The sequence below is a fragment of the Colletotrichum jinshuiense genome, chromosome 5, assembly GCF_051148585.1.
Source record: "Colletotrichum jinshuiense chromosome 5, complete sequence".
NCBI classification, from domain to species: domain Eukaryota; kingdom Fungi; phylum Ascomycota; class Sordariomycetes; order Glomerellales; family Glomerellaceae; genus Colletotrichum; species Colletotrichum jinshuiense.
The window spans coordinates 3,652,741-3,667,680 of NC_139312.1; the positions used below are offsets into that span (position 1 = coordinate 3,652,741).

Genomic DNA, 14,940 nt, shown 5'->3' on the forward strand with positions numbered 1-14,940 from the left:
ATGCATCGGGAACATTGCGGCTTCTTTTCATCACACTGTCCAACAAGATAAAAATTAGATGCTGTTAGAACAGCAGATTCGGGGAATCTAGATGCCCCCCTCTCGCTTGGGCCACTTACTTTGACCTTCCTTATTTTGCATATGGTGCAACCTGTGCGAACTTTTCTGTGACTTCTCTTGGGCCAATGCCGCAATGTAGGGAGCTCTTCCATGATGGTGTGTGTGTGTAGGCGTGCGCACCGAAATGTGTGCATCTGAAAGTCAATCAGGGGAAGGACATGAACAAAACGAAAGGAATCTGATGTCTGGGATGAGCAGAATAAGGAATGGACTACGGATGCCCAGAGTCTTCCTCAATACAGAGGTTAGACCTCAACGAGCGAATGATAAACAGGCGAGAAATTCCTCTGATCCGTAAGAGGCTTCGCGGAACAGCGACACGGAAAGAGTTGGGAAGCTTTCGTGGAGTCCGAGACGGCTAGGCCCGTTCTTAACGTTTTATTCGCCTAGTGGCCCGGCCGTAGTGTTAATGGTTCCACTTCGCTCTCGCTCCGAGTCCGAAGTGGGGCAATAGACTTGTGGCGGGGTTAATGCTAACTACGTAAATAGTGGGGGTGAAACTTTGATGGATCTGGACTAAGTAGCCAGCCGCCTGCTTGTGAAATTAGGTATCTAGAGCATGATGCCACTTGAGCTGGAACCCAGGGGCTCTGAAGGGTGAACGTCAGTCGTCTTTTAGATCCATATGTAGGTGAGCTCTGTATTCATGTTGGCGTAAAGTCAATCAAATCGTGAATGATATGAACCCAAGAATGTATAATCAACTAGTGATTGGTATGACCACCTTCATTCGAGGAGTAATTACATCAAGCTGAGCATGTTGAGTCTCTGGGCTGGGGGTGGGGTCGCTTAAGATATTCTTGTGTACCTATTCGTCGTGATTGGCTTATCTCTGGCCATGCCCGAACTGTTAAGAACAGGTATTTGTGCCTCTTCTGTGTTCTTCCCTTACACAATTTGCTGCACCCACCCGCAGAGTGCCCAGAGAAACGCTAGGACACTATAAGCCGCTTTAAAGATGCTGCATCCCCCATCATGCCAATCTAAATCCTCCCTCTTTTGTACCTGGCTTAAAAGTAAGCAACGTAAGCGACCAATCTATCAAAATGTTCAAGATACTGGGCTCTCGACGAATAAGACATCTTGGGTCAGAAATAAAAACGCATCTGCCCTTCGAGTCGACGCAATGGAATGCTATAGCCACTGTCACCTCTCAAAGTCAGAGAAACTTACCGCAAAAGAGACGTCGCGAAGTCGCACTTGCCTCAGAGGAGAAGCCCAAGTCTCTGGCCCAACATGTTGTGTGAGCATCTTTCACACCCTCTACGTCCTCTATATTCATGTTATCTCGGCCTAACACTTTCTTAACAGCACGACTTTCGATATAATAGCAAACTGGGCGCGCCAAGGATCGATGTACCCGATGACGTTCGGCTTGGCATGTTGTGCTGTCGAAATGATGCATATTGCCGGGCCGCGATACGATCAAGATCGGTTTGGGTTCATGTTCCGAGCCTCACCCCGTCAGTCTGACGTGATGATAGTGGCTGGAACGTTGACGAACAAGATGGCACCTGCATTTCGCCAGGTCTACGATCAGATGCCAGAGCCTAGATGGGTCATCAGCATGGGTAGTTGTGCCAACGGTGGAGGTTACTATCATTATAGCTACGCTGTGGTTCGTGGCTGCGATCGAATCGTCCCAGTCGACATATACGTCCCGGGGTGCCCGCCAACTGCTGAAGCGTTACTCTATGGAATGTTTCAACTGCAGAGAAAGATGCGACAGGGAAGAACATCACGGATGTGGTACCGGAAGTAATATTGCCTTCAAGCTACCTTAGTACAAGAAGAATATCCCTTACTTCTACCCCTAACCCTTAAACTGGGGTTGAGGTAGTTATTAGGAAGGCAGCGCTATTCTAATCGGCCACGCCATTGCGTTTTCAAAATGTCCTTAACATCACCGTTTCACACGCCGCAGATGCTGCCAGCGAAAATAAATACGCCGCTAATGCAATATCGATTTCCATCTACCAAAGTAGTCTTCAGTAATCGATCACAGTCCTGCCATCTTATCCATAAATCCACTAAATGAAGCTGTTGAATTTTACGATAGATAATGACTGACAGCTCGGGAGGCAACATGGTGATCATTGTCAACAAATGGGACTATCCTTAATCCTCTGTAGCATCATGATTCAAATGCAAGTCTTCTCAGCTGCAAACCCAATGACATCCTACTATGAATTATCTGCACTTAGCATTCCTTACTAAAGATGCCACTGTTCAGCCCCTTTTCTTTTTATGCCATTTATAGGAAGTTTTCAAAGCCATTTTGCGGTTGCTTGTTACGCCAGTTGTTACACAATTGATAGGTCATGCCAGCTAGCCTAGCATCCGTTCTCCTCTAAAGATGTTTTATAGAACCTTGATGCTATATATACGCTGTCTTATATCTTAGGTGACTTGAAATAGCCAGCTTGGACTGCTTGTTCATTAATATATTTACTGGCTATTACTTAAAACACTTCTTTATAAATCTACCTCATCCCGCTTTAACTATCTTAATGCCTATCACAGTTAGATATATGTGCCTTACGCTGTACAACTATCGCCTTGTGATCCTACACCTATGTTTCTTCATTCTTAATAATTCCAGCCTTTCCTTGCCTATTCCATATCTATCCACTCCTACTACGTAATAGAGAAAACAATGGAACTGAAGTCTTGACATCATTATACCTAGTCCACGTTCAGCCTGTTCAGTCTGGCGCGGGTCAAGATGTCAATAAAGCTCAAGGGAGCCCTTGCCCTTGGCACAAGTAATTACGGTTTATGGTGACTGATTTTAGACTCTCTAGCAACAGAGAGTAAAGTTTTCTGACATTTGGTTCTGGCCAGCAGCATCACTTTTAGCCAGTGTGACGGCCCAAACCTGATATAAGACTGCAACGCCTTTTCTCTGTTCGACTCCGTCCCCAATTTGTTAATCTCCTCTTTCTGATCATCGGCGCCATCGTGTTGAGATGGGCTAATACCGCGGTTAGTTGCACGAGAATAGAGTCTATGAAATTACCTCTTTAGAGGCCAAGGCGAACAACGATTGCTTGCCCAACTCGGAGTCAGACCAAAAGTTGAATATCCCCTATGTCTGAGTGGCCATAGACGGCGGTCACCGTTATATGCTTCCTACAGACACAATTTGTTGCTCCCGGTGAACGCGAACCTCTTTCGCTGGAGATGTCTATTAAAGAACTAGTGGCCTATAAACACTACTAGATTGAAGTTATATTGAACCATGTGATTCATGCTATATGTCATCCAACAAGTTTTTACCTTAGATCAACCAACCGTTTAGAACCATTTAAAAGAAAATCTTGGATTATTCAACATCAAGGTAGCAGCCGTTACTGTACCAAAAACTGAAGCAACAAGCAAGTGTAAACAAATGGTTAAAACAAAAGTGAGAAAACATACAACACCAGGTATTCGCTGGTCGTCACCGACCCAACTACTAATCCGGCCCTCACTGGCTTATCTATGGGAGAGCGGACGGGATCCCGAGTTCTCCAGTGGGTATGGTCGTATGTGCTTCGATGACCATGCAAAATCGTTTAGGAAGGCTTCCGTGGGGGCATTTTGACATGGCGCTGTAATAAAACGAGGCCATGTTAAATTGCAGTCGCGGCGTGAATTTATCTCCAGTCGTGTAGTTGGATTACTCAGCTAAAATACAGGGAGCCGGGTAGCTACAACAGTCAGCCGCGGCAGCGGAACCCGGGGATCCAACCTCCGGGATGCCAACAGCAATATCTCCATTACTGCTGCTGCTGTCAACCTACCTATTTTCTCTTCTATACACGCATACAGAATACAGAACCAGTTTACCGCATGCTTTGATGACGTTGATGTACCACCTGTACAGGTATCCTGTGATACCAACATATGTAAATATGACCTGGAGCTTTACTGCGTGCATCACTTTCACGTAAACCACCCCTTCGTATATCCTTACTAAATGCAGTTAGTGAGCTAGTCGTTCTGCTACGACCTAAAATCCATCGATTTGGGTCTGCTAGAGCGCTCCATGTTATTATAAGCCTTTAGACTTGCTATGCCTAAATTTGCTCGCTTCATGTCTATAACCACGTGCCAATTTGGGGTCAAAAGTCGTAATCCTAAGGTGATAGGGGTTTAGCCCCAATATTGATTAGATGAGATGGGTGGAAGGTTAATAGTAGTTAAAGACGTTAAAGACAGAAGGATGAGGAGCCACGACCACAAGGCTAATGATGCTGGATGCTTCTATTAGTATTTGTACGAGAAAGTTTTGCCAGTTACCATTTCTGAAGTCTTGTTTGGAGCTGAGTGTTGGATTACGTGACCAGAATACAGGCAGGCGGTCAGCAGCCAAGCTGCCGGCCGCCGGCCACGGCAGCGGCCGCAGCAGTGGAGCCCGGAGATTACGTCTCCGGGCTGCCAACAGCTATATCTACACTTCCGCTGATGCTGCTGCCAACCTTCTACTTTCTCTTTTACATACCGATTTACAGCTTCCGAATATACCATAGATATTCGGCGAGCTCCAGCCCATACGGGCAGTCCTGTTGTATACAACAGATACCCTGTGATTCCAACACTGAGACACATCTTTCCTGTGAAAAATCCTCATCCCTAAGAAACAACGCCACCGCATCTCCGATTGTCATTATTGGTTTCTCTCGACCTCCAAATATAACAGGTAACATGAGAATAGCCTTGAGCAGATCAATCCTAGTCACTACTCCACAAAGACTGCTGCTGAAATGCATCTTGCCATGCTCCTCTGTTTTCTGGCTGTAACAATCTTTATCTTTAAGCTATACGGTGTCCAATCTTCGAGTGAAACCAGGCTGGCGAGGAAGACTTCACAGCGGCTGGGAACTGACTTATACTACCCTTCCGAATTCTGCGCATCCAGTCAAAAGTTTGTGTTAAGCCGGTCTCAAGGCGAAGTGACGCTTCAAGTGCATTTTTCGCCATTTTTCCCACTGTCGAAAGTCTTCATCCGATGTGACTAGCAGGACATTGGCTCTGGCGGATTGAAACATCGTTATGGATATATTAGTTCAATCAGCCAAGCTGGCTCATTTAATATGATGTCTCCAAAGGCGTTATATATCCTTACTATGGGCGTCATTCCCAAGCGATTGGGTCCGAATTGGAGGCCGATTTGGTTGGGGCGCTTTGACCAGGCGCAGATTTGAGGATAGAATCGTCTAGGATAGGGCTGGCGTGGTGATTAGTTGGGAAAATACCCCGAGGGTTCCGACCTAAATGGCTAGCACTAGACCGCAAACATGCATTCCAAGTTGCGATCATGTCTCACAAACCAGAACCACGGAAGTGGAGTGTACTACGGTCTTAAATGAATGTCGATCCTCTCTAGTCAAGTTCGCTTTAAGACAGTCTTGGAGATTAACCAATATGAAGAGGAAAATAACGAACCGTTGTTGTGACGTTGATTTTTGGCAATTGTCGGTTCTAGAATATTTAGCCGAATGCAAAGCTAGCTTGTGTTGTTGACCTTGGTTAGTTAGATTCTGTAGCTACTACGATAGTCTAATAATTGTATACCGCTAAAAGTCGATGACCTAATTAAAAATGCTGAGACAGAGCCGCAAGATCAAGATATTGTCGTACCGATCGGGATACAGTCTTTAGTAAGGCATTATAGGGTTGAATCTGCCTGTTCAGTGTTCTGGCGCTGCCCTGACATTGCACGGATTTCTTGTCCTATATCTGGTCGCAAACGTCGTCTTGGAGTGCCACTGACGGATCTATCTCCACAAAAAGGCCGATCTTCTGCCACCTACTTCTAAGCGAACGTCGTCTTGGAGTGCCACTGACGGAACTATCTCCATAATAAGGGCTGATCATCTGCCACCCACTTCGGAGCAAACTCAATCCGAGGAGTCGAAGATGGCTGGAGCGCCACCCTGTCGATGAATGCGGCCCGTTGAGAGGGTGTCCGCTAACACACTTCCCGCAGCCGAGCCCGCCTGCCAAGCTACTGCTATGCCTGATCTAGTTCCGGTTACTAGGAAAGCTCCAAGCTCTATTAATAATTGGGTTAGCTTAACCTTTACAACGGGTTGCCCCTGTTGAATGTAAGGTAAACCGACAGTCCGGAATAATCTTGATTCGCTGGATGCCTGAATTGTCTAAGACATCAGCCGCCTTCTAGCGTCTCGGGGCCAACCAGACCAGGACCCCATTCGGTGGGAACTCAGAAGAAGTTCGCTAGATTTCCCGTTTCCAGTATTATTCGTGCAACTCTGGACATTCTGGGTGGGTGGAAGACAGGAAAGCCCGAGAATCCGGGATGCCCAGAACCCAGCCTACCTGCCGGGCTTCTTTGTAAGCATGACCACTCCTCACTCTTTACTTGCTGGGTTCTCGAACTCCTTTGAGTTGTCTCAGCTGAGCCTCGGGGGGGGGGGGGGGGGGGGGCGTGTCTTGGTCCATTGCCCTGTCTTCGTGTGGTATAGAGACACCATAGCCGCCTGTTTCCTCGTTACACAGGTCTAGTAATGACGACGTTCAACTTTCAGCCTGTATTGCAAAGCGTCAATTCTTAAGCGAGTGTTGGCGAATTGTTTGAGTGCATCATCTAGATTAACTTCTCAACCCTCCCCACAAAGCTTGTTAGCTCGTCATCCATCTGAAGGCGGACACAAGAGACTAACAATACATTGAGTGGGTGTCCATTAAAGCAGTCCTCAGCTAGAAAGCCACTCCCTTGCCTAGCCTCTAGCCACAAAAATATTCACTCTCGTTTGCAGACATCTTTTAGTTCTCACAACGTTGGCGAAGTTGGTATCGTGGAGTGTGAAATTCACTCTTGATCTCTATAAGAAGCATCTGCACCTCCCTCCTAATAGATCTTCCTCTCTTCCTCCATCAGCTTGCACATCATCTCCCATCTAGCACTGCAACGGTTCTGCTTGGTCTTTGACTCTCAACAAGACAATTCTATTGTCTCTTTCACACTTTTATTTCCTTTTTCCCGGTGGAAAAAGAAGTACATCAAGGACCCAAAATGCAGACAAAGACATTCGCCGCGGCCGTTGTCGCCCTCTCCTTGTCATCAGTTGAGGGCGCTGCACTTCAGCCCAGACAAAACTTCCCTGGGGGTGTTGTTACAACTTTGGGGGCTTTCTCCTCTCCCAATCTCGCATCAGGAATTATGACCACCCTCCAAATCGCCCAGGGCGATCTTAGCAAGATTAACGTTCTTGTCAACGATCTCTCACAAGCTACCACTGGCAATGTGCAAGACGTAAGAACACTTGGTGACTTTCTGAAAGGTGCACTGCTAATGTCACTTTTGTAGGTTCTGAATCAAGTCCAGCTCCTGATGGTCCAACTCAACAGGAATCTTGTCAACGTTGGCGCAAATGTCAATACACTTACCACCGGTCTTGGCGCTTTACTCAGCAATGTTGGCGGCGCTGTCGGTGGTGTAGTCGGCAATGTCGCTGGTGTGCTTGGCGGTGTGCTTGGTGGCCTCGGCATTGGTCGCGTCCCCGCTAATGTCGTCGTTGCCACCACCACCACCACCGCCTCCGCCACCACAAGTCCCACCCCTTCTGCTTCCAGCTCGGCTGTTCCTGATATTGGCGGAGCCGCTGAAGATGTAAGAACAGCTCATTTCCCATCAACGTGAATGAGCATTGCTAACATGTGCATCTTAGCTTGTTCGCCAGGCCCAGGCTCTCGCTCAATCGATAGCCTTGCAGATCAACGCTGTTTTCGCCCAGTACATGAGCCAACAGGGTTTTTGGCCCCTTCTGGTCCAGATTCAGATGGCCTTGGCCGGCACTGTTAATTACTTGCAAGCCACCACATCTCAGGTCTTGGGCACTGTCGCTATTGCCACCTCTGGTCTCCCGGCCATCGCTGCCCGCGTCCGCAACGCTCAACTCCTGCTCCCGCAAGCCTTTAGTCTCGTCCCCAACGCCCCCGCTATCACCTTTCCCTCACCTTAACTCGGTGTTCAGAGATACTCTTCATGGCTTTAAATAAAAGCAGCAAGGAGACGATTAAAACACTTCAACAGCGAAGTATAATGCATGGGGACGGGCTGAGGGATGGTATTGATTTGGAAATATTCGGCGGGCCCGGCTACGGTGGCATGGTAATAAATGATAACATGATAGCGAAGGGATTACGCTCTCTCACGAATAATTAGCAACATTTTATTTAGCGATAACACTATCATTAATATTAATCCTGTAATTAACTACAATACAATGTAGCATCATTTGTAATAAAGACGTTTTGATCGTTTGCCCTCTACTTAGGGTCTCGCCGATTAGTTAGTGATCGAGCCGGAGCCACTGGCTTGGCCACCAGTGCATCAGCGAGCTACAGTGGTCAGCAGCCTTTGAGTGCTGTGGCTCACTCACTCATTGACGCACTCACTCACCAGCTCACTCAGCCACTTCCTCAGCACCAGCTGAATTGGATTGGGACGCTGATCGATTCCCCCTCTTCACCAAAGCCATATTGCTCCGAGTCATTCTATTAACTGCCTACACGGTGCTCCAACTCGGTGTTGGGTTGCTGAGTTTATGATCATGTCATCAGTCAAGAGCCTTGCATCATCACTCCGGACCTTTTCAGACCTTGGCAGGCCTTTGTTCGCTACAACCGCGACAATGAGGGGGCCTATGCGTAACTGCTGCATTGTGCAGACGAGAAACCCACCCAGAAATCTCAAGTGTTTTGAGATTTCTTTTCCGGGTGTGTAGGCTTTTTAGCCTTCATCGGCTTCGGCGGGGACAACACCAATAGCAGTCATGGAGCTACTTTTCTTCTTTTCCCGTTGCCAATTTACCAGAGCATCTCCTCGTCAATGTTGGTAACTTGATGCTTGATGCTGTGCAGCTACCTATTTCACGCATCATTTTCATACGTCAAGTTTCCTAGACCCCTGTTTCATTCAACTCAATTACCACTCAGTACATCGTCCATAACGGTGTCGTTGTGAGCATTGTCCCATACCGAAGCTGCAGTGATCGCAGCGTCGCCCTCCAAGGTCGATTCACTTTGACCGCCTTGTAACAAATCAACACCTGAGAACATACCAAGGCCGCCAACTGAGGCCTCCTCCTCCCTGGCATCTTCAATTCTCCTCCCGAGTCGGCATCACACCGTCTGCCTCTCCATTCTTACGACGGCAAACAAGTACGAGCGGTTCCCAGCTTTACGCCCACGGCCGAGAGCGCCTACACCAGATCTAGATCGTCCCCCCTTGACACCGCCGCAAAGGTCAAGCCTGCAGACATTTGGGCCGTTGAAATCTTCCCCAAGAAAGCAGCCAACAAAGCAAGCACATCCAAGACAAAGACGCCAGCTTCCACGATCTCGGGTGAGATGCAAGTCGTGTCTACGATAATGTGTTCGCCCTGGCTAACATGCAACAAATAGACACGGTCCTTTTTTCCTTTTTTCCCCCTCTTTTTTTCTTTTTTAGGTTCTCGTAGAATTGAATGTGCTATAATGGTCTTTGAGACCGGTCACATCTATGGTGTATTACGAAGCGGCGATAGAGGCCATCAGGCGTATCTAGTTCCAGCTTTGGGGTGTGGAACTTCCGCGGCGTCTGCTGTAATGGCAAGGTTTAATCATATGAATTTCCCATTGAGTATAATCTTTGGGCTCCTCAGGTAGTGTGATAAGAGCCGTAAGAATCATCTTGCAGTCCCTTTTGCTCGGTAATTGAGGCCGAAGTGCGGCCTCGGGATCCACTTGGTGCCCCCACATATCAGAGATCGTCGGCGTCGGTGTCCGGGGCCGTTACATCGGAAGGGCCTGGATCACGCGATTGGTGAAGCCTCGATGCACGGAATACACAGTGAAGCTCTATCTTTCTAATGACTATCATATGGTCATAGTCCCAGCGCATTTCTCAACATGCGCAATATCTCTATGATGAACGGAATATGATATGTCATGAGTCACTTCGAGCAGAAGCGCATCGGTTTCAACTGTGATAAACAGAGCTCCCGCACATACTTCGTAACGCGAGATCCTAAAACGATAAAGTATCGGACAAACTGCAGAGAAGTTTACAGGCAGCCAAGTTCAGAATAGATGGATGATTGGTGGCCGCTGGTCAAGGTCTCAACATGGGGGGTAGGTCAGGCTGAGAGACCCATGTGCTTTGAGACCTTACCCCTCTTTCACGGGTGAATGGAACCTCCAGAACCAGTGCCTTCTGTTATACTCTCCCATGTAGTGTCAAGCAGTTGGAATAAATAGCTTCTGCGTTGAGAATCAAAGAAGATGGTATTTAACAATGAAGTGAGTTAAGTGCTTGGGTTTGGGGGACCTCTGGGCTGGCGACCCGGGCCTAGATGCCCCACATTCGGACTGTAGCCCCATGCACTCACACCGTAGAAGCTCAGACAATCCGGTTCTCCATCCCGCTTTTCATCTGCTTTGGTAGGATGAAAGCGTCAATCATTAAGGAACCAACGAGCGAGGGGCACGGCCAGGGCCTCTATGGGAATTGGCCAGCCAAGTTGTGTGCTGGAGTAGTGTGAGTCGAACCCGGCACAAAATGCGCACGACGGCGCTTGCAGAAGGCTTCATTGGCACGTTTTGTATCAGTACGGATCAGGCTACCTGCAGGTAGGACAGCATACGCAAAAGGATTGAGCCAATCACAAGATTTCAAGCCATGAGAGATCCATCTATTTACGGACACATCATGCTGACATACAATAGACTCATGCACGTGCTGGCGAGATTTGCCGCCTCTCCCAGAGAAAAGGTACATTACTGCCTGATTGCCTACCTAACCTGCCTCCCTAGGAGAATAAACCTGCCTCGCCACTATCACAAGATGGACGTACGCAAAGCTTCACAAGCTCCAACGCGCCGCTCTACATTTTACGATGGTCCAGACTCGCCACATATCAACCGCCGTTCCAGCACATTTGCAGCAACAAAGACGATTGACACCGGGCAACCAATTCGAGGAGCAAAGGGACCCGGCGATAACGCTCTCAAGAACGCCGAGGCTGAGTGAGTATGGCCTGGACCACACATGTTTCGACAGGCGCTAAGTCAGAACAGTCAGGACTACCTTGGGGCTCTTGTGTTATGGAATTCCGAAATCAGCAAACTCACAAAGCCACAATTGGATTTGTTTATGCAGAACCATTCTTCTGGCAGTCTCGAAGACTACACGGAAACACTACAAAATGCTATCGGCAAGCGAGAAGACAGCAGCAAGATTCTTTGGTTTGCGAAAAAGGTGAAACCTGTCTATGACTTTGTCAGCAACTTTGTCCCTGTCGCCAGCGCGGTATCCGAGTTCTCGCCGGTGCCATTCTCGGCTGTGCTGGGAGGAATTACGTGCATTCTGTCCATCAGTGTCAAGGTGGATGATTACCAGGCCAAAATGGTCGAAAGTCTGGACCAAATGATGTTTCAGCTTGAACTGCTTAAGGACTACAAGAGTGAGCCGCTGTTCCAACACGATGCGAAGGTGGAGGCATCGCAAGTCCATGTCACAACCGATATTCTCAAATTCTGTGTCACTGCGGCGAAAGCCCTCTTCAACGAAAAAGGGAAACCGCACCACGGACTGCTTCATTTGCTGAAGTTGCAGCTGAAGGACTTCGACACGACCTTTGGTAGTATCGAAACCCAGTTCAAACGGCACCTGGATGAGCTTGAAGACCGGCGAAACTTTCATGGCCGTCGCCAACTGCATCAGGTTCATCAGGTCGTGAATAGAATCGAGAAAGACAATGAAGGTGACCGGATGGATAGGATGGCTGCGACAAAGAGAGAACTGGATGCCAGAGAGCGGAAAGCAGCAGGTGGGAAATGCCGCATACTAATTCAATAGCAAACTAGCTTTGGCCATTCAAGACTAACACTTTCTGACAGAGGAGCGCCGCCAGCGCGCTGAAAATTGGCTTCAGTTCATTCGTTTCACAGCGATTCAGGACACTACATACTGCAGCCGCGTTGATGAGACAGGCAACTGGCTGCTCGATAATCCCGAGTTCCAAACCTGGAGACAGGGGGTTAGGCCGGCAAGACTCTGGGTACATGGCAAAGCTGGCAGTGGGAAATCGTTCCTCGCTGCTCGCGTTATCAACGATCTGCAAGAACATGTTAAAACGGAAGCATCGGAGGTGTCTGCAATTGCATACGCATACTGCAGTTCAACCAAACTACAGGTCGAGCTTACTTACAACGCCCTTCTAAGCTCGCTACTCCGGCAGCTTTACAATCAACTTCCTCCTGACAAAGAGTTCAATTCACTTGAGCGCAGGGCGGGAGGCGAAAGTGCAACCAGAAGTGAGTTGAAGGAATGGATCCAAGCCATCATAATTCTCCTGCGATCCTGCTTCATAATCATCGATGGGTTGGATGAATGTGTCTTCAAGGAAGACGACGACTTTGAAGATCTTTGCAGCTTCATTGCTTCTTTGACATCGACCAAAGATCATACCCTAGGCGTCAAAATCATTGTCTTCAGCCGCCCCAACAACGTTGTAATTTCCAACGCTTTCTCAGACTTCACGAAGATACCAGTCGATAAAGGGGCGAATGATGCCGATATGAAGCTATTCATATCCAAAAAGATCGACAGAATCAACCTCAAACCCTCTCAAGATCAGCGCCAGGGCTTCGCTGAAATTAAGGACACAATCAGAGAGCAAGCGGATGGCATGTTCTTGTGGGTCGATCTCAGAGTCAAGGATTTCCAGCATCTTTTCACTGTGAAGAAGATAAAAAAGGCCTTGAGAACTACATCCAAGGGGCTTGACGGATTGTATCAAGAGTTAATGAAGAGCATCTCCGAGGGTGCCCGCGAGAACGCTTTCAAGGCTCTGCTGTGGTTGGCAAACTCACACAGATCGCTATCGAAGGCCGAACTACTCGAAGCACTCGCGCTGGAAGACGACAGCGATTGCGAATCGACCGACGACGAATTCGAAAGACTCCCCGAAAACATCCCACTGTGTACGCTATGTGCCGATCTCCTGATTGAGCACGAAGGACACTACCAACTCATACATGCTTCTTTGAAAGATTTTCTGCTCGCTCAGTCGTCTGGAATCGAGGAGTACAATGACATGCAGCGAAAAGCCCAATCCATCTTGGCTCGAAGCTGCCTGACATATTTGACATTCGATCCCTTGCGTTCCACCTTTGTCACCACGTCAAAGGAGCTCTTACAATTGGTGGCAGACTATCCACTGCTTGGATACGCCTCTCAGTACTGGGGAGACCACTTCGCATCCGCAAAGAATAAGGGACAGAACCTGGATAAACTGTCAAATTTCTTCCTCGGAGCACCAGCTGCAATTGATCTTTCACTGAAGATATTTGGATTTGTGGAGTTTTTCAGATGCCCTCCCAAGGACAAAGTAGAGTCATCTGCCCTTCACATCTTATCCATTTTCAACCTTCGAGATCTTGCGCGTGATTCCCCGAGCCTGAAGGCATTCATCAATGACGCCGATGATTTAGGCCATCTGCCAATAGATTATGCGATGATCTATGGCTCCAAGGAGATGGTCATTTGGATTCTCGGTGTGTATGAAGAACTTCAAGACGGACTTTCTGGTTGTCTGCAGAAATGCCGAGTGCATTTGCTAGCGCATGCAGCTGAAAAGAATTGGGAAGATGTCGTCATGTTATTGGTCGACATGGGATTTGACAAAGATTTACACACACCTCGGCACCCTGGTACAGCTTGCTATACAGCCACGAATTCGAGAGCCCATGGCGCTTTGAAAGCGTTGCTTAAGTTGGGGGCCGATCCTAACATCGGTGTTACATCAGACACGAATCCGCTCTTATCGGCAGCGGAGGCAGGAGACCTAGAGGCAGTAAAGCTACTTCTTGATGCCAATGCGGACCCTAAAGTCATCGACGAAAACGGTCTCAATCCATTACATCATGCCGCAAGACGCGACTCCCAGGACAGCTTGGAAATAGCCCGCAAACTTTTGGATAGCGGAGCAAATGTTGATGCTGAGACTACAGAGGAGAATGGGAGTTTCACACCGTTATGTGAAGCAGCCTGGTCTGGTTCTCTTATGTTGGCAGAGGTTCTGCTTAGGAACGGAGCAAACCTCGAGCATGTGACCAGAGATGCCGAAAACCCCATGATTATTGCACTCAAACGCAGTCATTGGGGCGTTTTGGAAATGCTTATTGCGTCTGGAACTGACAAGACATGGGTATCTGCTCCGACTGAAGGCATAACTCTGCTTCATCATGCCGCATTCATGGGGGATTTGGAGCCGGTTCAGTTCCTCCTTATGCATAACAATGATGTGACATTCGTTGACGGAGAGGATAACAACGGGAACACTCCATTCTTCTTTTCCATGGAGAAGAAATCGATTGCGGCCTCTCTAGCATTGATCGAAAACGGAGCGACGAAAGATCTGAAGGGCTGGGCAGAGAAACTTCCGGCGGGGTTTTTCACGCAGCTCCATAAGCAATACCAGGTTCACGCCCGACCCGGTCTGCACAGCCCAACCTTGGAGAATCTGCTTTTTTCATTGGCTACGGAAGCACCAAGACGCCAGCCAGCAACAAGTGGAAAGCTCGACGATATTAGTGAATTGCTGGAAGATGACGGTGCTGACGTTGGAAGGTCGGCTTCGCCCACATCATCGCAGTCAAACATTGGTCAAACCATTCTCACCGAGCTTGAATCCATTTATAATAAGCTCCTGCATCTGGATCAACAGAGCATCGATGCAAGAGCTCTACGAAAGAAGTCATGGATGTTTACAGATGCTAGCTACTTCTCCTCCAGCATCTTGGACGAAGACTATGATGGGGCTT

At 48.1% G+C, this 14,940-nt stretch overlaps 2 protein-coding genes across 2 annotated transcripts; both read left to right on the top strand.

Annotated features, from left to right (window-relative positions):
* Nucleotides 1-7,144: 7,144 nt before the first annotated feature.
* On the top strand, nucleotides 7,145-8,093 carry EsH8_V_000882 (uncharacterized protein; the record flags this gene model as incomplete). The annotated part of the gene is made up of 3 exons (XM_083273398.1): nucleotides 7,145-7,384; nucleotides 7,439-7,741; nucleotides 7,800-8,093. The coding sequence occupies 3 exons, from the start codon at nucleotides 7,145-7,147 to the stop codon at nucleotides 8,091-8,093; spliced, it is 837 nt and encodes a 278-aa protein (XP_083126113.1).
* A 2,579-nt stretch (nucleotides 8,094-10,672) lies between these two features.
* Nucleotides 10,673-14,229, top strand: EsH8_V_000883 (uncharacterized protein; the record flags this gene model as incomplete). The annotated part of the gene is made up of 5 exons (XM_083273399.1): nucleotides 10,673-10,743; nucleotides 10,840-11,139; nucleotides 11,290-11,576; nucleotides 12,013-13,671; nucleotides 14,204-14,229. The coding sequence occupies 5 exons, from the start codon at nucleotides 10,673-10,675 to the stop codon at nucleotides 14,227-14,229; spliced, it is 2,343 nt and encodes a 780-aa protein (XP_083126114.1).
* Nucleotides 14,230-14,940: the final 711 nt, after the last annotated feature.